The sequence below is a fragment of the Thamnophis sirtalis genome, unplaced genomic scaffold, assembly GCF_051295495.1.
Source record: "Thamnophis sirtalis isolate CommonGarterSnake01/CBP01778 unplaced genomic scaffold, rThaSir2_p1.2 scaffold_4, whole genome shotgun sequence".
Taxonomy (NCBI): Eukaryota; Metazoa; Chordata; class Lepidosauria; order Squamata; family Natricidae; genus Thamnophis; species Thamnophis sirtalis.
The window spans coordinates 111520694-111543020 of NW_028261384.1; the positions used below are offsets into that span (position 1 = coordinate 111520694).

General features: G+C 41.1%; 1 protein-coding gene across 2 annotated transcripts in view; it reads right to left on the bottom strand.

Annotated features, from left to right (window-relative positions):
• Positions 1-17506: 17506 nt before the first annotated feature.
• The window catches only part of LOC106550458 (uncharacterized), a 33865-nt gene continuing 29044 nt past the window's right edge, over positions 17507-22327 (bottom strand). For both annotated transcript variants that reach the window (XM_014068375.2, XM_014068374.2), the window contains 2 exons: positions 20449-21015; positions 17507-19353 (listed from right to left, as the gene is read on the bottom strand). In XM_014068375.2, the coding sequence (XP_013923850.2) occupies positions 17558-19353; positions 20449-21015 (2363 nt within the window). In that variant the 3' untranslated portion in view covers positions 17507-17557. The remainder of the gene's footprint in view (positions 19354-20448; positions 21016-22327) is intronic.

Below are 22327 nucleotides of genomic sequence, written 5' to 3' on the forward strand. Positions count from 1 at the left end.
TTTCTAAAAGGGAAGCCAAGCAAAATCTTATTTTATTAAACAGTTTGTGATTTATCATTTCCATCAACAGCAAAAGTAATAGCAATGGATGTTAATAGATAAACTAAAATTTTATTTGCAGTAGGATTGTCACTCTGCATTGATTTATATTTTAAGAGGCATTCTGCTGTTAACAGCAAACTATTAATATATATATATAAGCTTGAATGGGAGCAACTAGACATATGTGCCCTTCTGAGGTGTAGATTAGATTTTGACACTAAGTATCATAAATATATCTATCTTTATAGAAGAATTTTAGTTTAAAAGTAAGTGTTGAAACATTCTTTTGTAAAATATTTGAAATGATACTGTCATAACAATATCTTTAAATCAATCACTTTGTAATAATTTAAGGGAAAGTATGTGTTTATTTATTTAGAAGATTTTTTAATTTAGCTATATCTGGAGCCTGGTCATCTAATGCCTTTATTTAATGATATCTGAAATTTGTCTTTTAGAATATTTTTTTAAAAAAATATTTGCATTTGTTCCCCATAAAGTAAGGTGACCAGACGTCCCGCTTTTGGCGGGACTCCCCGGCTTTTTGATACATTTTCCCGCGTCCCGCCCGCTTTTTCAAAAGGCACGCTTTTTTTGGCGCTGGCAGCTCCCGCCCATCAGCTGCTGGGCTGGCTCATCGTTCTGTTCTATGCTACCTACAAATTTAAGCCAGCCCAGCCTGCCGCTCACTAATTTAATTGGCCTGGATTCCAGCCAATCAGTGAGCTGGCCAACCAGCTCACTGATTGGCTGGAGTCCACTTAGCTTAGCACGCCTGCGCGAGTCTCCATTTCATTTCGTCTTTTGGTTGCAGCTGCGATTACTCACTGGTGAGTAATCATGTTATAGATTGGTACCAGTGGGAATCAGGAGGTGCTATGGGGAGGAGACAGGCCTCCTCTCCTCCTTCTCCCCGTTTGCGGAGTTTATTTCATCTCCTCACGTCACAGCCAGCCCCTGTGCGCTGCACCACCACGGGCGGCAGAAGCTCCGGAACTGAGCGGTTCTCTGCGCGAGCCGCTGCCGCCCTCCCCCACCCATCAGCTGCTAGCTCGCTGGGCTGGCTACTGTAGCGTGTGAGCGGGCAGATGAGTGGGGAACGAATGAGCCGCCCATTCGTTCCCCTGTCCATACGCTGCTGGCTTCCATGGGCTGGCTACTGTAGCTTGTGAGCGGGCAGATGAGTGGGGAACGAATGAGCCGCCCATTCGTTCCCCTGTCCATACGCTGCTGGCTTCCATGGGCTGGCTACTGTAGCTTGTGAGCGGGCAGATGAGTGGGGAACGAATGAGCCACCCATTCGTTCCCCTGTCCATACGCTGCTGGCTTCCATGGGCTGGCTACTGTAGCTTGTGAGCGGGCAGATGAGTGGGGAACGAATGAGCCGCCCATTCGTTCCCCTGTCCATACGCTGCTGGCTTCCATGGGCTGGCTACTGTAGCGTGTGAGCGGGCAGATGAGTGGGGAACGAATGAGCCGCCCATTCGTTCCCCTGTCCATATGCTGCTGGCTTCCATGGGCTGGCTACTGTAGCTTGTGAGCAGGCAGATGAGTGGGGAACGAATGAGCCGCCCATTCGTTCCCCTGTCCATACGCTGCTGGCTTCCATGGGCTGGCTACTGTAGCTTGTGAGCGGGCAGATGAGTGGGGAACGAATGAGCCACCCATTCGTTCCCCTGTCCATACGCTGCTGGCTTCCATGGGCTGGCTACTGTAGCTTGTGAGAGGGCAGATGAGTGGGGAATGAATGAGCCACCCATTCGTTCCCCTGTCCATACGCTGCTGGCTTGCATGGGCTGGCTACTGTAGCGTGTGAGCGGGCAGATGAGTGGGGAACGAATGAGCCGCCCATTCGTTCCCCTGTCCATACGCTGCTGGCTTCCATGGGCTGGCTACTGTAGCTTGTGAGCAGGCAGATGAGTGGGGAACGAATGAGCCACCCATTCGTTCCCCTGTCCATACGCTGCTGGCTTCATGGGCTGGCTACTGTAGCTTGTGAGCGGGCAGATGAGTGGGGAACGAATGAGCCGCCCATTCGTTCCCCTGTCCATACGCTGCTGGCTTGCATGGGCTGGCTACTGTAGCTTGTGAGCGGGCAGATGAGTGGGGAACGAATGAGCCGCCCATTCGTTCCCCTGTCCATACGCTGCTGGCTTGCATGGGCTGGCTACTGTAGCGTGTGAGCGGGCAGATGAGTGGGGAACGAATGAGCCGCCCATTCGTTCCCCTGTCCATACGCTGCTGGCTTCCATGGGCTGGCTACTGTAGCTTGTGAGTGGGCAGATGAGTGGGGAATGAATGAGCCGCCCATTCGTTCCCCTGTCCATATGCTGCTGGCTTGCATGGGCTGGCTACTGTAGCGTGTGAGCAGGCAGATGAGTGGGGAACGAATGAGCCGCCCATTCGTTCCCCTGTCCATACGCTGCTGGCTTGCATGGGCTGGCTACTGTAGCATGTGAGCGGGCAGATGAGTGGGGAACGAATGAGCCGCCCATTCGTTCCCCTGTCCATACGCTGTTGGCTTCCATGGGCTGGGTAACTTAGTTAGAACTTATTTGGAGTCTGGCAGCGCGTGGCTGTATCGTAAAAGGTCTGAGGGAGAGCTCATTGTCCATGGGAAAAACGTCGGGGCAAATTCTGTTTATGCGGTGGTTTCGAGAAGCGCAGAAATAGGGAAGGGAGGGAGGTCAGCGCTAATGGATTTTCTTTCTCCGTCGCAATCTCCTCTTTTGATCTGTGACCACGAGCCGTTCCTATTGGCCATTTCCGTATCTAAGTTAAGAGAGACCGGAGATCGCGGGGTTTCTTGTATGCTGCTAGGAGAGGCAGAAGCCAAGAAGAGCCGGGCCTGCCTTCTCGCTATCCCCGCTCTGCCCCGGTCATCGGTGATGGGGACAGCCCTCCGCTAGACTTGTTGCCAAACTGGAGGGGAAAGGGGAAAGCTTTTCCCACCAGCCGAAGTCAGAAACATTTTCTAAAAATCCCATTGAATCCAGAGGAGGAGAGAGGGAAAGAAAGAGGAGTGTGTGCACAGGAGTGTGGATTTTCTAAAAATCCCATTGAATCCAGAGGAGGGGAGAGAGAAAGAAAGAGGAGTGTGTGCACAGGAGTGTGGATTTTCTAAAAATCCCATTGAATCCAGAGGAGGGGAGAGGGAAAGAAAGAGGAGTGTGTGCACAGGAGTGTGTATTTTCTAAAAATCCCATTGAATCCAGAGGAGGGGAGAGAGAGAGAAAGAGGAGTGTGTGCACAGGAGTGTGGATTTTCTAAAAATCCCATTGAATCCAGAGGAGGGGAGGGAGAAAGAAAGAGGAGTGTGTGCACAGGAGTGTGGATTTTCTAAAAATCCCATTGAATCCAGAGGAGAGGAGAGGGAAAGAAAGAGGAGTGTGTGCACAGGAGTGTGTATTTTCTAAAAATCCCATTGAATCCAGAGGAGGGGAGAGGGAAAGAAAGAGGAGTGTGTGCACAGGAGTGTGGATTTTCTAAAAATCCCATTGAATCCAGAGGAGGGGAGAGAGAAAGAAAGAGGAGTGTGTGCACAGGAGTGTGGATTTTCTAAAAATCCCATTGAATCCAGAGGAGGGGAGAGGGAAAGAAAGAGGAGTGTGTGCACAGGAGTGTGGATTTTCTAAAAATCCCATTGAATCCAGAGGAGGGGAGAGAGAGAGAAAGAGGAGTGTGTGCACAGGAGTGTGTATTTTCTAAAAATCCCATTGAATCCAGAGGAGGGGAGAGAGAGAGAAAGAGGAGTGTGTGCACAGGAGTGTGTATTTTCTAAAAATCCCATTGAATCCAGAGGAGGGGAGAGGGAAAGAAAGAGGAGTGTGTGCACAGGAGTGTGGATTTTCTAAAAATCCCATTGAATCCAGAGGAGGGGAGAGGGAAAGAAAGAGGAGTGTGTGCACAGGAGTGTGTATTTTCTAAAAATCCCATTGAATCCAGAGGAGGAGAGGAAGAAAGAAAGAGGAGTGTGTGCCCAGGAGTGTGGATTTTCTAAAAATCCCATTGAATCCAGAGGAGGGGAGAGAGAAAGAAAGAGGAGTGTGTGCACAGGAGTGTGGATTTTCTAAAAATCCCATTGAATCCAGAGGAGGGGAGAGAGAAAGAAAGAGGAGTGTGTGCACAGGAGTGTGGATTTTCTAAAAATCCCATTGAATCCAGAGGAGGGGAGAGGGAAAGAAAGAGGTGTGTGTGCACAGGAGTGTGGATTTTCTAAAAATCCCATTGAATCCAGAGGAGGAAAGGGAGAAAGAAAGAGGAGTGTGTGCACAGGAGTGTGGATTTTCTAAAAATCCCATTGAATCCAGAGGAGGGGAGAGAGAAAGAAAGAGGAGTGTGTGCACAGGAGTGTGGATTTTCTAAAAATCCCATTGAATCCAGAGGAGGGGAGAGGGAAAGAAAGAGGAGTGTGTGCACAGGAGTGTGGATTTTCTAAAAATCCCATTGAATCCAGAGGAGAGAGAGAGAAAGAGGAGTGTGTGCACAGGAGTGTGGATTTTCTAAAAATCCCATTGAATCCAGAGGAGGGGAGAGAGAGAGAAAGAGGAGTGTGTGCACAGGAGTGTGTATTTTCTAAAAATCCCATTGAATCCAGAGGAGGGGAGAGGGAAAGAAAGAGGAGTGTGTGCACAGGAGTGTGGATTTTCTAAAAATCCCATTGAATCCAGAGGAGGGGAGAGGGAAAGAAAGAGGAGTGTGTGCACAGGAGTGTGGATTTTCTAAAAATCCCATTGAATCCAGAGGAGGGGAGAGAGAAAGAAAGAGGGAGTCTGTGAGGTGGGGGGATTTCCTAAACCCCATTGAATCCAGAGGAGGAGTGTGTGTGTATTTGTGTGTGTGTGTGTGTGTGTGTGTGTGTGTGAGTGAGTGAGTGAGTGAGTGAGAGAGAGAGAGAGAGAGAGAAACTATCACTGTGTTGTAGCTTATGATTCTTGATGAATGTATTGTATTTTATTTTATTTATGTACACCGAAGACAAATTCCTTGTGTGTCCAATCACACTTGGGTAATAAACTATTGTACTCTACTCTACTCTACTCTACTCTACTCTACTCTACTCTACTCTACTCATTTCTATTTCAATTCTAATAAGGAGTTTAGCTTCTCTCTCTTGAAAATGTAAGCTAGCATAATGCAAGCTAGCTTTAGCTTTCAAACAGTTCATTTAGTGACCAAAGTTACAACGGCCATGACCATTTTTCACACAGTGACCATTTTTCACACTTAGCGACCGTTGAAGCATCCTCATGGTCACATGATCCAAATTTTGATGTTTGGCAACAGATTCATATTTATGATGCTTTCAGTGTCCTGGGGTCATATAATCGCCTTGTGTGACCTTTTGACAAAATATAAAATTTTTAATCAAGCCCCCCCCTCCCCCCATCAATGGTGTCCCTCTTTACCAATCTGAAAATCTGGTCACCTTACCATAAAGTCATAATAAACACAAATTGATTTTATGAAACAGCACAGTGATCAATTTCTTTCTCCAATGGAATTCAAGATTTCTAACCATAGTATTCTGCACCAAAGCACAAAGTCATAAAGAAGTTGTATACATTGTGATATCACAGTGAAAACCGCAAATTCAAGTATATAAGGAGCAGATTTCATGATGTCACAATGTAATTTTCAAACTTGCCCACATATCACAATGGCCAGTGTATTATCTCTATACAACTAGCACCCCAAAAAAGATCAAATAACCACCCCTACACCTGTAGATAGCCAGCCACAGTATGAGATCACACTGGGTGATTATAAACTGTACTCCAGAATTGTAATGATATTAGTTGAATACTGTCTAGCTTTCTCAGACACCCAGTCAGGCATATCATAGGCATCTTCATAGCTGATCTCTGATCCCAAACTCCCCTCACCCAGAAACTTTCTGTAGATATAAAACAAGAGTAGGGAGAATGTTAAGTCTGGAAGAATTCCACAGAAATGTTTTCTATCTCCCCTTCCCCCAGTATTGACTGGAACTGACTTAGGAAGGAAGTAAAAAAAAACAAAAATACAGTATTCCCACAATAACAAAATACTTCTCATCACAGAATTGTGTGCCAACATTTTGAAATTCAGATTAAGGAATGAAGTGGAAATATTAGAACTTTCCAATTGTAATTTAGTGAATTAAGGCATATACAATTGTGACATCTGCTGGACAGTTGTGACATCTGCTGGACAGCCAAAATCATTGCTTGCTTTTTCCTGCTTTCACAAATAAATGAGATATAGTAGTAGAGTATATATTTATTTAAAACCATAGGTTTTAGAAAAATTCATATAAAGTTGCAACAATCCGTACCATATTTCTTTTAATATTAACCATTTGTCAACTTTCATATGCTTTCATATGTTTGCTATGGCCCTTGCAAACAATGCTTTTTGTTTTGTTCCATGTTGTTCTATATCAGTCAACCAAAAATAGTTGTTGTTTTTTCTTCTAAACTAGACTGATTCAATTGGATTAAAAAGAGACATAACGAATCTAGCGACAGGTTCCTGATATACAGTACATATATAGCATCAACAAGAACAGCAACCATAAGATCAATGAGAGCCATTTGTTTCTTCTTCTACTCAAAAGGACAATGGTTAGTACAACATATTTTTAAAATCTTCCAGGGAATAACAATCTCATAATTGATATATGACAGCCCCAATTTGGATTTTTAATCAGCTAGAAGAATTATAAATTTTCCAGAATAAATTTGTGAGATCAGTCTTAGCCTAACCTGCATGCATACCAGCAGCAATTCTGAGGTTAGAAGTAAGTCCAATAAATGAGTTAATACCAGGAATTTTAAATCCTACCATTGTTGATGATGATACATGCAATTATGTATTTATGAATCAAATACATAAGGCTGTCCAACTCAGTACTGATTCTAGCTTGCAGATTAAAACCACAAACAATCTCTCAATAATAATAATAATAATAACATCCTCCGAGGTTACCTTAACAGTGCCTAGGTTCTTAGTTAGGTATCAAGCTGTTGAGCTACCAACCAGACCCAAAGGCTGTGAATCTCACCAAAGTTTAACTATGTAATAATATAATGTCACACGAAACAAACAAATATTGGAAGGAGGAGCTGACGTCATAATCACACAACATGCAATCTTGGAGCTCCAAGATCACAGTCAATACTTTTGCCACTGGACAGTCCTTTTGGACCTTAACCATCCCAAAGAGACAGTGACATGGAAGAGTATGTCCTGCTGATCTCAGGGACACCACAAAGTCCACGATTGATCCAGGAGAATCTCTTTTTGCCGGCAACAGAAGTGCAGCCATTGAAGCTGCTGAAGTTGGGATAGCTCCAGAATGGGAGGAAAATGGAAAGAGAAAGTATGTCCATCTGGTGAGGAAATCTTATTATTATAAAAGAGACTACCCCCAAAAAATTAAAGCTAAATTAAATTTGAAAACAGAAGAGAACAAGCAGTGAAATTAAGCTACAATTTTTAAAAAATTTCTTTTACGGATGGAACGTTTGCAAATGTTTCCTATTCTTTAAATTGAACTAATTAGTTTTTCTTCTTCTACTTTTTATATTCTTTTTTTAAAACCTATGGATTAAAATCTTTTTCCTTATTTTTATAATGCTGCATTGGATGGGGTTTTTTTTGTTCCATTTAACAATTTTGTTTTCTTTAAGCCTGGAATATAAAAAAGATATAAAAGGAATACAAAGAGGGTTGTAATAACAGAGGGAAAGGAAGTAACACTGCCATTTGGAGGCTAGAGACTTGGAAGACTTGGAAATATTGTCATTTTCTTTTTTCTCTTTGATCATTTGACTTTGCATTTCAAGGTTTCTTGGCTTGTTTACAGAGAGTGATGGTGAGAAAAGCATAGGTTGTTTATACCAGTGCTCTTTGGGAGTTTTATTGACAGCTGGAGTGGAGTGAAAACAAAGCCTTGTCTTGGAAGATTATAAATGAACTTGCTTTAAATTTAATAAAAAGTTTTGAATGCCAGAGTGGCAGTGCTTACAAGTTGGAAGAATGGTGCAACATGAAAAAGAAACCTTAACATTGCAAAAGATTATGTTTGAAATTAAAAAATTATTAGGAGTAACAGAGAAAATTAAGAAGAGATTGGAGAATATAGATCGTAGAACAGTAAAATTTGATAGAAAAATTGAAGATGTTCATCAAATGAAGAAAGTGGGGGTCAGAGTTCTAAAAACTGAAGGAAAAAATAAACAAAGAGATGAGAAAATTGTTGATACTGACAGTGAACTGAGCATGGTTGGAAATGGAAAGAGTGGAATATGGAAAGGGGAGATAGATGGACTGGAGCTCTACCCCAGATTTCAAAGTATAGAAGAAGAAAAGAGAGAAGAATTGATGGAACTAAGGAGAGAAAATTTGCGGGAAGCACTAGTGATAACCAAAGATAAGCTGATCGAAGAAGCAGATGGAGCTTATATGAGATATGAAATAAGCAGTAAGTTGCAAAGAGATCCATACAAAATTTACTAGGGAAATAACCAGAATACTAATGCCACAAATGGCAAGAGACATAAGACTGCACTATTACTGGAAAGACACAGGTTGAAAGCTTATAATAAAAAATTAAGTCAAATTTAGTTAAATTTAGAGCATTATATATAAAATGAAGTGATAATGGATACAGTTAAATAATTGGTAATGATAATAATGCATATATATGTATTGGTTTGATAAGAGGAAATTTGATATAAATTGCAAATGGTGACTACGAAAGGAGGTTTAGAAACTCTGTTATTAAATATAACCAATTTTTATTTATAACACGTTATAAAGATATAATGTTACTGGATGATATTGGGAAGAGCTAATGGAATGCTATTATGTGGTTTTGCTTTAAATCTGGAATATTTTATATAAAAGGACATAAAAACAATTATAGTCAAATTAAAGTTGAGATATGATGATAGTAATATATATAAATATATTTGATTTAAAATATATGATTTGATATGAATTCTAGGTGATGACTGTGGAAGGGATGCACAGAGGTTTTTGTAACCAATCAACACACTTTCTACAATTTGTAATGGAAGATGGTTTTGTGTTTTTTTGTGTGTGTTTTGTCTGTTTGTGTTTATTCAAAAATAAAAAAATTCTTTATAAATAAAAAAGAAACAAACAAACATTCAGAACAGTATATATAAGACCCCAACCTAGAATTTGGGGAAAGAACAGATTTTCAAAGGTCATTTAACGGAGTGCATGATTTGGGCAGTCTGAACCTTCAGGGGAATGATATTAAGTCTCAGTGGTCTGACCTCTGGACCTAAACCAGTATGAAAATAGCACATACTTGTAGGCTAACTGGCTTTATTCAGCCGGACTCTATCACACGTTGAGTTCTAACAGCAAAATGGCAGCCTGTAAAGATGCAGAGTCAGCGATGGGAGATTCTGCCTCCCAGCATGGCTTTGTTTAGGTGACCCATACCCTCTCCACATCCCTGGTTGGTCTTGCCCTGTTGTCAGTCATGCGGCGGAGCTCATACCTTGACCCGAAACAGCTGATAGTCGGGCCAGAACAGCTGATCATTGCTTGGAGCTTCTGATCCCTGCCGGTAGGTTTCCTTGTATCGCCATACCTCCCAGCTTCGCAGCTGAGCCATCATTGCCTCCGTCACTATTGCAGCCTTCCCTATACACCCCAACCCTGGTGGTCTGCTGCTTCCATTGCTATGGTTCCAACACCCCCTTTCACCAGTGTTCCATTCCTCCCCATCATGGTAAACCCCGGACTTCAGGGTATGACATTAAGAGCCATGGTGGCATAATGGTTAAAATGTAGTACTGCAGGCTACTTCTGCTGGCTGCCAGCTACCTACAATTTGGCAGATGGAATCTCACCAGGCTCAAGGTGGACTCAGCCTTCCATCCTTTCAAGATAAGTAAAATGAGAACCCATATTGGTGGGGGCAATATACTGACTTTAAACTGCTTAGAGAGGACTGTAAAAGCATTGTGAAGTGGTATATAAGTCTAAGTGTTATTACGATATTCCAAAAGGCAGGAACCATACAGGAAAATATGTGCTTCCTAGGTTTCACCAATCACTATTGTTTAATAGATACAAAGGACACTTGTTCTGTCAGATGGTATGGAACAGATAAACTCATTTGAGAGAGGCTGGACTCAGATAACAGCCAACTATTGAATTTTCCGTTTGCAAAAGCCTGTACTTTGTACTTGCAGTTTCAAATTATTACACTAAGTGGCAAGATTAGCAGAGTTATAGTTAGCATTACCATTGAACTGCAAGTGTGCGAAGCACAGGCCTCCAACAAGGCTACTGTTTAAAAGTTTCAACTAATGCAAATAAAATCAATCAGAAACCATTCATTTTGACCATAAACTGGTGATTTACCTTGGTGATAATACAGTTATCATAGCTAATTAATGATAGCTGTTGTGTCACTGAAAAATTAAAGCACTCATTACAATTCCTTGAAATTCTTTTCTCCAAAGGTTTCCTCCCTAATGGTAGACAAGCTTCTGAATTTATAACAGGAGCTGTATCTAATTAATTCTGTAGGGAACCAAACAAAGAATTTCCATAATTTACAACTAAAATAAATGCAATAACTAAGAACAATGGTAACAACTCTCTGACTTCACAAAAAACAATTGTTAGAATATCGCTAATTTAAGCTAAATTTCCCTCTCTGGTACGAACCACAGATTAATATCTTATTGCTTCTGATACCTGTACTATTCCTAATGCTGATTCAAAAACATGGAATGGCTTTAGATTTATGCTTCAAATAGAGGCCAAATAGGAGACTAGAACCCAAGATAATTGGAAACATAGTTTTGCTATAGAGAGAAAAGAAAATATAATAGGAGAAGCTGGAAAGTAAGGTGGAGAAACAGAATAAGAAAACAATGATGTGATAGACGTTGGCCAAGAAGGGACACCAATAAATCTTAATCCATTTTGTGAAAATTTTAGAGCCATCTCCCCTTGCTCTTCCAGCAGCCCCATGGGTGTCAACTCAAGGCCCAGGGGCCAGATTCGGCCCATAGGGTGCTTAGATCTGGCCCATGGGCCCATCCTGGAAACAGCAAAGGATTGGCCTGCAGTGCCTCTGCTAGTGAAAACAGAGCTCAGGAGGGCTGTAGGAGGTCCTCCCAAGATTTTTTTTCACTGGCAGAGGCTTGCAGGAGGCAGTCACTGCAGAAAATGAAGCTCAGCTGCCCATTTTCTGCTGGCAGAGCGCTTGGGCCACCCCAAGATAGGTGCCCCTGACACGAGTGACGTTGAGCTGTCCGTGCCCATCCTGGCCACATCCACACCGGCCCCCTGAGATCAAACACAATCATGATACAACTCTCAATGAAATTGAGTTTGACACCCCTGCTCTAGCCATTGATCTGAGATTAAAGGAGAACAGCAGAGTAACAACACATTGTTCAATGGAACCTTGGGATACCCCACTGCTTACTTACTTCTATGTAGGTTGTAGTTCCATTGAGGACTACATGTTGAGTATGATTTAACTGGCTGATGAATTGTACTCAATATGTAGCCCTCAAAGAAACTACATCTATGTGGGAGGGCGGCGAAGTAAGCAGTGAGTACCCCAATGTTCCATCTGGGGGCCAATACTCTTAAATATCTTCAACATCTTCATAAATGATCTAGATGAGGGAATATAAGGGGAACTCATCAATTTTTCAGACAACACTAAGCTTGCAGGAATAGCCAACACCCCAGAAGAAAAGCTCATGACAGACTGGAACACTGGGCCCTATGTAACAAAATGAAATTCAACGTAGATAAAGTTTTACACTTAGGCAAGAAAAAACAACTATACATGTGAAACTTGGCTTAATGCCAGTAATTGGGACAGGAATCCTGGTGGACAATCACTTAATATAAATTAACAGTGTGTGGCAGCAGCCTAAAAAGCCAACACAGTTCTAGGCTGCATTAATAGAGGGACAGAATCAAGATCATGTGAAGTTCTACTACTGCTTTACAAAGCGAGTAAAGCCTTGGAATATTGCTTACAGTTCTGGTCACTATAATATAAAAAAGATATTGAAAATCTGGAAAGAGTGCAGAGAAGAGCAACAAGGATGATTACGGGGCGGGAGACTAAAACATACAAAAAACAGTTACAGGGATTAAGTATGTCTAATCTAACGAAAAGAAGGACTAGTGAAGACATGAGAGCAGTGTTCCAATATTTGAGAGGCTCCTACAAAGACAAGAGAATCAAACTATTTTCCAAAGCACCAAATGGCAATACTGCCCCCAACAATCTGGGTCCTCATTTTATCGGGAGGAAGGAAGGCTAAGTCAATCTTGAGCCATTCAGAATTGAACTCCGAGTGAGCAGTGAGTTAGCCTGCAGTATTGCATTCTAATCACTGCGCCATCATGGCTTTCAGAAAAAAATTCCTAATGCTGAGAACAATCAACTAATGGAACAGCTTTCCTTCAGAAGTTGTGGGAGCTCCATCATTGGAGAGTTTCAAAAAGAGAATGGACAAGCATTTATCTGAAATAATATTGGGTCCCTGCTCAAGCAGCAGGTCAGACTAGAAGACCTCCAATGTCCCTTCCAATTCTATTATTCTATGTTCTATTTATTACTTGTATTGATTATCTAGAAGAATTTTTCATAGAGAGATGGATTTTCCTCTCTGCTATAACAGGCACCATTGAATCATTCATTGTAACTTTGTCAGAATATTGAATAATTTGTTTAAGTCTTTTAAACAAGAAATTGCACTATTTTACATGTTCTACTATACATGAACATAACAAATCATGCCTTTATTTCTCATCCTGAAGTTTGGGCACTTGTAAAAGTACCTTGTCTATGGAAAGCAGAGTCAAAGATTAGGACCTGATTTATTCTAGAAGAATATGTTTTCATAAAATAAGGGTGGCAACTCAAAGACCACATATAGTATTTTTCAGAGTATAAGACGCACCTTTTTCTCTCAAAAAAGAGGCTGAAAATCTGGGTCTTATACACCGAATACAGCAATTTTTGCCTCCCGAAACATTGCCCCCTACACTAAAATGGCCATACATAGCCTTTAGGAGGTTCCACAGTGCTCCTGGGGGTGGGGGGTCAGAAATGAGCAAAAAAGGGGCCACTTTTGCTCACTTCCCCCCAGGAGCACACAATAAACCTCCTAAAGGCTATGCATGCTTTTTTCTTTACTAAAAACAGGCCATTTTTTAGAAGTCTACAGAGTACAAAAACTTTTTTAAAATTTTCCTCTTCAAAATCTTGTTGCGTCTTATACTCCAGTGCATCTTATACTCCGAAAAATATGGTACCTATTCACATCACTGAAATTTAATTGCAAAACACCCAATATTTTCCCCACATTTTTTAAAATAAATAGAACAGGTACATCAAACTTTGGAAAGCCAAAGTAAATCTTTTGTTTTTAGGCCCTTAGTGCCCTAGGGAAAAAAACTTCAAACTAAATTAAAAATTCTGATGGTTATTTCAGTTTTTATCATGTCATTATGTATTCTACTGGCCTGGTAGCTGAAAAAAAAACTATGTCAGGGATGTCAAGCTGGTGACCCACGGGATGGATACATCAAGCACAGGCCATATCCAGCCCAGCTTCACGAATGGGAAAAACATCATGAAACATCATCTGCAGCGTGACACAGGCTTGACATCTATGATCTGACTAGTAAAAATGATATGCAGCACTTGACTGTGTGACTTTGAAAGAATTTATTTTGTATAGTAGTCTTTATTGTCATTGTACAAAATAAATACAACAAAATTGGTTGTACCAATAAAGGATATTTGTAGCTCAGCAGGGTTGAAATGAGTGGCTCTTGATGCTCTCTGAACTTGGTTATTTTCTTGCAGATGTTTCTACCTAAAAAACGTCATCATTGATGAAGCCTGCAAGAGAACAACCAAGCTCAGAGAGCACTAAAGACCCAATTACTCAGTTTCTTGACCCATTTGTACAACTAAAGGTTAGGTCAGGGGTCAGCAACCCGCAGTTCTGGAGCCCCGTGTGGCTCTTTCTTCCCTCTGCTGTGACTCCGTTGCCAGTTGGCGCCACAATTTTGAGATGACCTTTCGGTGGGGGTGAGAAAGCATGGCGTGTCAGGAGCAAACTCTATGGCAAGGGGTGGTTTTCTGGTCAGCTCCACAATTAATAGGGTTTTTGGTTACGACAGGTAGAAGAAAAAGGATGACGTGTTAGGAGACCCTATGGGGGAGAGCCAGACTTCCGATCAGCTCCAGAATTGAATGAGACTTCCAGTTAGGTCCATTGTGGCTCTTTTGAGTGTTTGGTTGCTGACCCCTAGTTTAGGTGGTGAAAATCTTTCTATCTCCAGTTACATTCAATCAATCGATTTGATTTGGTAAATTACTTGGTTATATCACTATTAGGCAACTGCCCTGCACTAGATACCAATATATCCTCAAACAATCTCTATTAGCTTCAGCTGAATAACCTAATAGTTTCCCTGGAAAGCAAATCTCATTGATTTTCTGACATTTCTTGTTGGGGAAATTCTGGAGATTGACTTATATTGATCTTCAGTAGATGTTATCTGTCTTAAATCAAAACAGTTCATTATGATCCCAGACCAATAGCATCTCCCTTAAGAGTATCTCCCATCATGGCTTGTTTCTCTCATGAAGAACATGATAGCAAAACTCCTAATAAAGTTTTCATGGAACCATTTATTATTATGAGACATTAGAAGTGGGAAATGTGATTTGGGAATGAAAGGTTGGTTGGGGACTTGAGACAAACCATTTTATAAGGTTGAAGATAATGCAGTTCAAGCAAATATATTTATTCAGATCCCCCACATTGGAAAAGCCATAGTGCATAATGACAAGCAAGTTAGGTGTAAGTCTCCTTTCTTGCCATCACTATCACGGAACAAGTCATGAGCAATCATTTTCCTCTCCCAGAAATCACTTGCAAAAGCAGGTGAGCGTTCAAACTAAATGGGCGTGGAGTGAATAGTGTAATGGGAATCTATGTATAGGCCAATTTATTTACATTTCATACATGTACACCATCCTATAACACAGATGTAAATGGAGTCTCCCTTCCTCCTACCTTATTCCTAATGGTGTTGTATTAAATCTAACAAATGGCTCAAAACATGGAATAGGCTTTCACATGTGCTTAAAGTTTGATAATAATAAAAAAAATCAACTACAGGGAAGTGGAAAGACAATGTTATATATAGCATAGGAGTTTTTTGTTTTTGTTTTTTGAGTCAATGCTGACTCCTGGTGACTACCCTGACTAGTTATCACATTTTTCTTGGGAAAATTGCTTCCCACTGCATACTTCCTAGGAATGAGAGTGAGTGACTTGCTCAAAGTTACCAAGCTGACTTTATGTCTAAGGCAGAATGAAAGTTTTGTTTTCCAGTTTCTAGTTTGATGCCTTTAATCATTAAACTAAACTTTCAGAAACTAAACTCTGAGTAACTCTTCATTCTAGAAATCAAGTAGATGATCAGCCAGACTTCTCGAAAATCAGCAGTAAGTCAACTAGTTGCATCATTCTGAAAGGCTTATCAACCAAATTAGTTCCCAATCCTTTCAGGGTTCAGATGTGTAACCCAGTGCCAAATGGTCTCATTTTTCTACAACAAATTACTGTACAATATTTATTACATTTACAAATATATGCCATTTTATCCCTTAACTCTGAATAATTCAGCCTTCTATTTTCCCCATAATAGCCCTGTGAGATGAGTTGGGCTGAAAAATGACTGGCTAAAAGTCATCCGACTTTCATGCCTAAGGGAGGCCTAGAACCCAGTCTCTTGGTTTCTAAGCCAACACTTCAACCACTACACTGGCTCTCTCTATAATATAGATGATATGCACATATTTTTGGAAAGGGAGGACAATACTAATAAAATTATTAACTCTTTGAGCCATTCCTATAGACTTTTGCCTACATCCATTTACATAAAGCAAAAATGTGAAATTAAAACATGCCAAACATATTCTCTGCTAAATATTTTATTTTATTTGACACAAAAATATAAGCCAAAAGATCCACACAATGAACAAAAAAATATGCATTAAGTATTAATTTCCTAAACAAGTAAACTGGAGATAGAATACTTGACTGAAAAAATTGCACATGCCTTCAATTAGTATTGATTGGATAGATTCTCTTGGATTCTTGTCCTTCAGCAATAACTACCATTAAGAGGTTAACTTCTTTCTCTATAGACATGTGGAAAAAAGGCAGTTGCAAACTAGAAAAGGTTGGTAGTAAACCAGAAGCAGGTTTAGACAAAGGATGTAAAGTAAATCTGCTTTCATTGAAAAGAGAAGGCTATGAGAAAAAGGGTAGGAGGTTAAAGGGAGTGTATTGGGAAGATTGAAGGGCAGGTCAGCCAGTGGCATATGCAGCCTGGGACATCAATGACAGCTGAAGAGGTAAAAGGGAAGAATGCTGGGAAAACAGGAAATGAGCAAGTGAACACCCAGCCTATGTGGGGAAGCAGGAGAGCAGAAAGCAATACATTCCAATTTAACCGCACTCGTTCTTAAAAAAACTCTAGCATATCTTCAGATTTTGCTTTGGTCATAATTCAGAATCAGAAGAGTCCAAATTTTCCAAATCTACCAAAACATAACATGTGAGACCATTCAGCAGAACTTCCAGAGGAAAATACAAAAAGCATAATCTTCAACCATTCTGCTCCGACATTACAAGATATGGAAGGCAACGCATTCAACAACCCGCAAATCTGACTTTTTAAAAGTTGTTGAAACAATTGGTTCAGAATTAATATTTCTGAGAGAGAATGAGAAAGAAGGTTGAAGGTTCAAGAATCAGTTTGTGCCCATGATTTCGGAACAGAACAGTATCATTATATGCATGCACAACAGCAAACCAAGCTGCTTCCAGCACAGAATCTGAACACCCTGGACCATTACAATTCCACCCTGTTGTGTTTTTTGTTAAGAGTTCTAATTAGTAGAACTAAAAGGAAGATGTCACAGTGATATTTTGGGCAAGACAACCCAGGGCATATCCCCACCTGAGGAGGGGGGGAAATCACAGCTTCTGCTCCTCATTCAGAAAATGAGTTAATCAGCTGACCTTGGCTCAATGCTATTGATGGTGTCTTCCATCACATAAAAAGCCAGCAGATCAGCTAGAGGGCACTGGAATGGTTGTAAGAGCACCCATCATTATTTCCTCTGTACTGTACTACAGCTCCACGTTATGTGCCATTTGAGGTAGCTATCTCATTGTGTGTAATCTAGTGACAGTTCTTTTTATGGCTGAAACAATTTAATTACAATATTTTTAACATTTGGAAAATTCCTTGAATTTGATAGTTGATAGGTGGTCATGGGTTGGGGTAGACAACAATGGTCTCTCAATGCCCTTAGGCAGAATATTGAAGAGGCTATTCTTCATCTCCCTGGGAGGGGGGGGGGGTGTCCATATGCAAATGTCTTCGCATGGACCATTTGAAGGCTAGCCTATTATAGGATGAGACATTTACCAGAGGTTTTGGGGTTGGGATTAACAGGCACCTGCTCTTTTTGCTGAGGGGAAGACTGGTCCTCCTGTTCAGACGACGAGGATGTGAGATTATTCTGACTAGGAGGATCATTAGTTAAACTAGCTTCGAAATCAGCATCTGGAGTCTGACAGGCGGTGGACTTTAACAAAACACTAGAAGTATTGGTGGCCTTGGCAGAAACATTGGCATGCTGGCAAGGTATGCTGGTGGTAGAATCTAAAGAAGAAATGGAGCTCGCCATTTTTGTACTTGAAGCAATTATCGTCTCGGTTGTCTGTGTGAAAGCATAAGTCTCAGAAGATAGGGCACTGGAATTAGTGGTGATCCTGCTAGAATAGGCAAACTGGTGGTGTGAACCGGTGGTGGATTCTGGTGACAAAGAAGTGGGGCTTGTTGTTTCCGTGTTTGAGATTACAGTAGCAGCTGCCCTGACATACTGCCTTTGCTGAGCGGAAACCTGAGTCTCAGAAAACAAAGGACTAGATTTACAGGTGATCGTAGCAGAAGTGTAGGCAATTTCATCATATGTGTCGGCAGTAAAGTCTAATTGAGAAGATGATGGACTTGCTGCCCTTGTCCTCGAGGATACAGATGACGAAGTGCTAGAATTATTGGTGACCGCAGATGAAGCGTGTAAGGATCCACCGACTGAACAGGCAATGAATGATTCTGTTTGAGAGCTGGTTTCGAGAGAATTCGCATAAGTGGGTGTTCTCTGATACACGGCTGCAGGAGATACTTGGTCCAAAGAGGCTTTTCTCTGATCTGCTGAAGAAACAGATTGCAGATCATCTAGTCTTACATGGTTAGGCTGTTGCAATTGGTGGTCTAGTTGGGATCTGGGTGGAAAGAAGCTGTTGGACTTTCTAGGCAGTGAAGGAGTAGAACTCTTTGCAGAGGAGTTAGGACTCGAGAAATTGTGAGCAGCTCTAGATTGTATCTGCGCTTCAGATAAGGAATCAAAATCTGCAATAGCATGATTATAATTCCTTTGTTCTGATGGAGATGGTGGCTGTACTGGAAGAATAGGCTGAATAGTATTGGAACTCTGTGATGTATTCCCTGGAGAGCAAATTTCAGGTTTTACTAAAACTGGGGGAGATGGTGTTGAGTCAACTGATGGAACAGAAACCTTTGAGTTAGTGGAAGATGTAAATTGAGATTTACCTGGATGCAAATTCTCACCACATACTGTGCCCTGAGGATATGTAGGTAAAGCTGCAGGGTAATGTGGAACGAAAGGGGTCGCTCTTAGTTTGGGATCAGGACCATTCAAAGGAGATGTGTTCTTTTGCATAAGTTTAACAACACCTGGGGTATTATGGGTGTGAAATTCAGTGAATGGCTTATTTCTCTTGTTTTCTAGTGCCCTGATGGACTCATAATATTGCAAGAAGGAAGGATGGGACCTAGGTATAGGCATCACGGTAGCCCTGGGAGCAGCAGGTTCATCCTGCACAAAATAGCCAGGAAGCACCGGAATGTCTTCTACTTTCGATAGTTGATCCGAAAAGCCTGGCAAGCTTGTTCTGGTCTTCTCTTGTTCTTGGCCTTGGGGCAGAAGCATGCTTCGATGTTGGTCCTTAGAGATGCAACAATCCTTGCTTACTGGCTTTTCAGGGGAGCCTAAGTGTGGTGTCCCAATGGAATGGGAATCAGAGGTTTTTATAGTGGATTTAGTCACAGCTACAGGATGGACCAATGAAAGGTTAGATTCCACTGCAACGTTCTCAACTTTGGAAGAGACAGGCTGACCTGGGGAGAAACAAAACAAAACATTTATCTAAAAGGTGCGTAGACAAAAGTAGTGGGTACCACTGAAGGCCAGAGAGCAGAGTGCCTTATAGCAGTGATCTCCAACCTTGGCAACTTTAAGACTTGTGGACTTCAACTCCCAGCAAAGCTGGCTGAGGAACTCTAGGAGTTGAAGTCCACAGGTCTTAAAGTTGCCAAGGTTGGAGACTACTGCCTTATAGGATCTTGGGCAATAACTTCAGGCTTCATACTCACTGGAAAAGAGGTTGTAAAAAAGTAACTTGTGATAAAACTGTACTGAGAGAATTTTGTCATATCTCTGAGCATTTAATAATTATGCTCACATATCAACTTTGCACTGCTTTTGTTGGCTCTTTATTGGCCTTCACCTTGTCTATAACAAACCCAACATATTAAGGTAACATAGACTGCATCACATATATAGATGTATGGGATGAGTGGAGGAAAACTTTAGGGACTTTTTTTTTTAAAGGTAATGTGCCTGATTTTACGGTTTGCAAAATAGACTTGCATGTTTCCATTGCAAGATGTTAGGAAACTGCTAGCTGTTTTCAGCAATGATGGTCCATCAGTTAAATAAGCATTTGAATGAGGGGAAAAGTTCTACAGTCTTACATTTTCCTTTTGGCCTCACCATCCTAGATCCAAACATCAAAACATAGAACATGTCTAGTTCTTGTATTCCATCCCCCCAACCAACCAATTCCTATTTTCCGAAATTCTTTGTCCTTAGCTTTACGGAAGAGTGGGGATATTCTTCTCCTGAAATGGTGGTGGTGGTGCCAGCCTCAGCCTAAAAATAGACAAGGCACACAGAAGCAACCATTTATTTCTTCTTATCCTACACATTTAAGATGGGCACCCCTTGTGCCTGATGAACATGAAATGTTCTTGCTTGTGAAGCATTTCATACATTTGCAGTTGCAATAAAAGCTATAATTTTGTTTTAATTTGGTCGTGTGGTTTATGGAAAAGTGTGGAAGGAGAATCTTGGGGTCAAGCTATTTTTCTGTTTAAAAAACACAATGCAGAAATGTCAAATTAGGAAACTAAGGAAATTCCATAATAGCATACCTGGTTTTGCGGTTGACACATCAGGGGACACAGGGAACAGCAATACCTGAACTCCCTGACCCTTCATACAAACAACGTCCGGCATCTCGAGGAGACGTTCCTTGGTAGAAGAAGCATTACCTACTGGAAAATGTTGTTTAAAGGCAGCACTATAGGCAATTCGGAACTGGAACAGAGACAACCCGTTTGGGTGCCTGGCCAGAACCCGGGCCACTTGTTGCTTCAGTTCATCCTGAACAGTTGAGGGTTGGAATGTGGTCATGTGTGAATTGCCAAGTATCTGTTCGGTGACCGATTTTGCACTGGGCTGGTGTGGGTTTGGCTGCTGTGACCGAACAACAGAGGAACTCTTGGCTTTGACTGATACAGTATTGGGGGACTCATGAAATGAAGGTAAGTTTAAGGACATGGTAGATGGACAAGACTGGGTGGTGTGAAACACATTATTTACTTCAGGAGGGATAACAGCAATTGAAGCAGGTACGTTTTGACACTGAGAGTCACTTGCAGAGAGGTCTTTGATGGCAGACGTTGAGCCTTGCATCTGCTGGGCATGACCCTCAGAAGCTGTAAAAAAGAGAAAAGTAAATTGGGTACTGCTGGGTTTTGGAGCTGACTGAGAAGCAGACAAGTCCCTGAGTGCCTTGGTCGGAAAGCAAGACCAGGGCCTGCAGGGACCCATGTGGGGAGGGAAACCAAACCCATGATTCCAAGGACTCTGAGGGGCAAGTAATCCACAAAGTATAACCACAACTGGAACTAGAATTTCCAAGATACTGAAGTCAGGCCTGATTTTATGACAATTGTCATAGCAGTTGTTAAGCAAATCACTGCTTGTAAAAACAAACCACATGGTCACTGAGAAAATTTAGCTTCCCAATAGTAGTTTTTGGTTGGAAACTGGGGGGGGGGGAAATTGTGACCGTGTTCCTGCAGGATACTGCAAGCAATAGCAAATGTGAGCCATTTGCTAAGCGCTTGAATTGCAAACATGTAACTGAGAGGGTGGTGCTATGGTCATAAGTATGAGTACAGCTCATAAACCAGAATTTACTAGGCTGCTGTAACTTCAAACAGTCATTAAATAAATAACTGTAAAATGAGGATTGCTTATAACCTATATTACTACCCCTCCAGCTCCAATGCATGAAATCACTCTGCAGAAGATCTCAAAATCAAGATCCACCTTCACAATGTAGGATATCAGTCTAAACTTTTTTTAAAAAAAACTTTGCTCTGGGCAATATAAACCACAGGGAGATGAAGCAGCTTTTATGAAGAAGATTTTAACTTCTCCACAATAAATTTAAATTCAAACAAGGAAACATATACAAGCTGCTAAAATGTTTGCATTTGGAGCCTCTTGAATAATGTATATTCTATTTCTTCATTCTTTGCCCTTTCTATTTTTTTTGCCTTCCTTCTATAAAAATCAACTAAAATTGTGCAAAAGTTTAACTAATCTCTCTCCATTCCATCATCCACAAGAAAAAGCTGTTTTTCTAGCTCAGCAAATATATGAAGACTACACGACAGTGTGTGCTTAACGTTAATGAGTGAACAACTCTTGCACTTTGACCAGAGACATATTAATATGTTAAGTTGAAAAACTTTCACATTACAAAAAAGCATTCTATAAATTTGATATAAATAGACCAGTGAGTAACTTGAGGCCTATTATTGGATTTCAAGTCCAGCAAGAGATGCTGAAAACTATATTTCAACAATGTCTCAAGAATGTTTTACCATTACAAGAGCAGGATAAATGTGTATCACCAAGGGAAAAATTTGCAATCATTATTAGGATTTAGTAACACATTTCAACTTTTCAGTGAATCCCAAAGCTCATAAAATCCATGCCCTGGTGTCACATGAATTT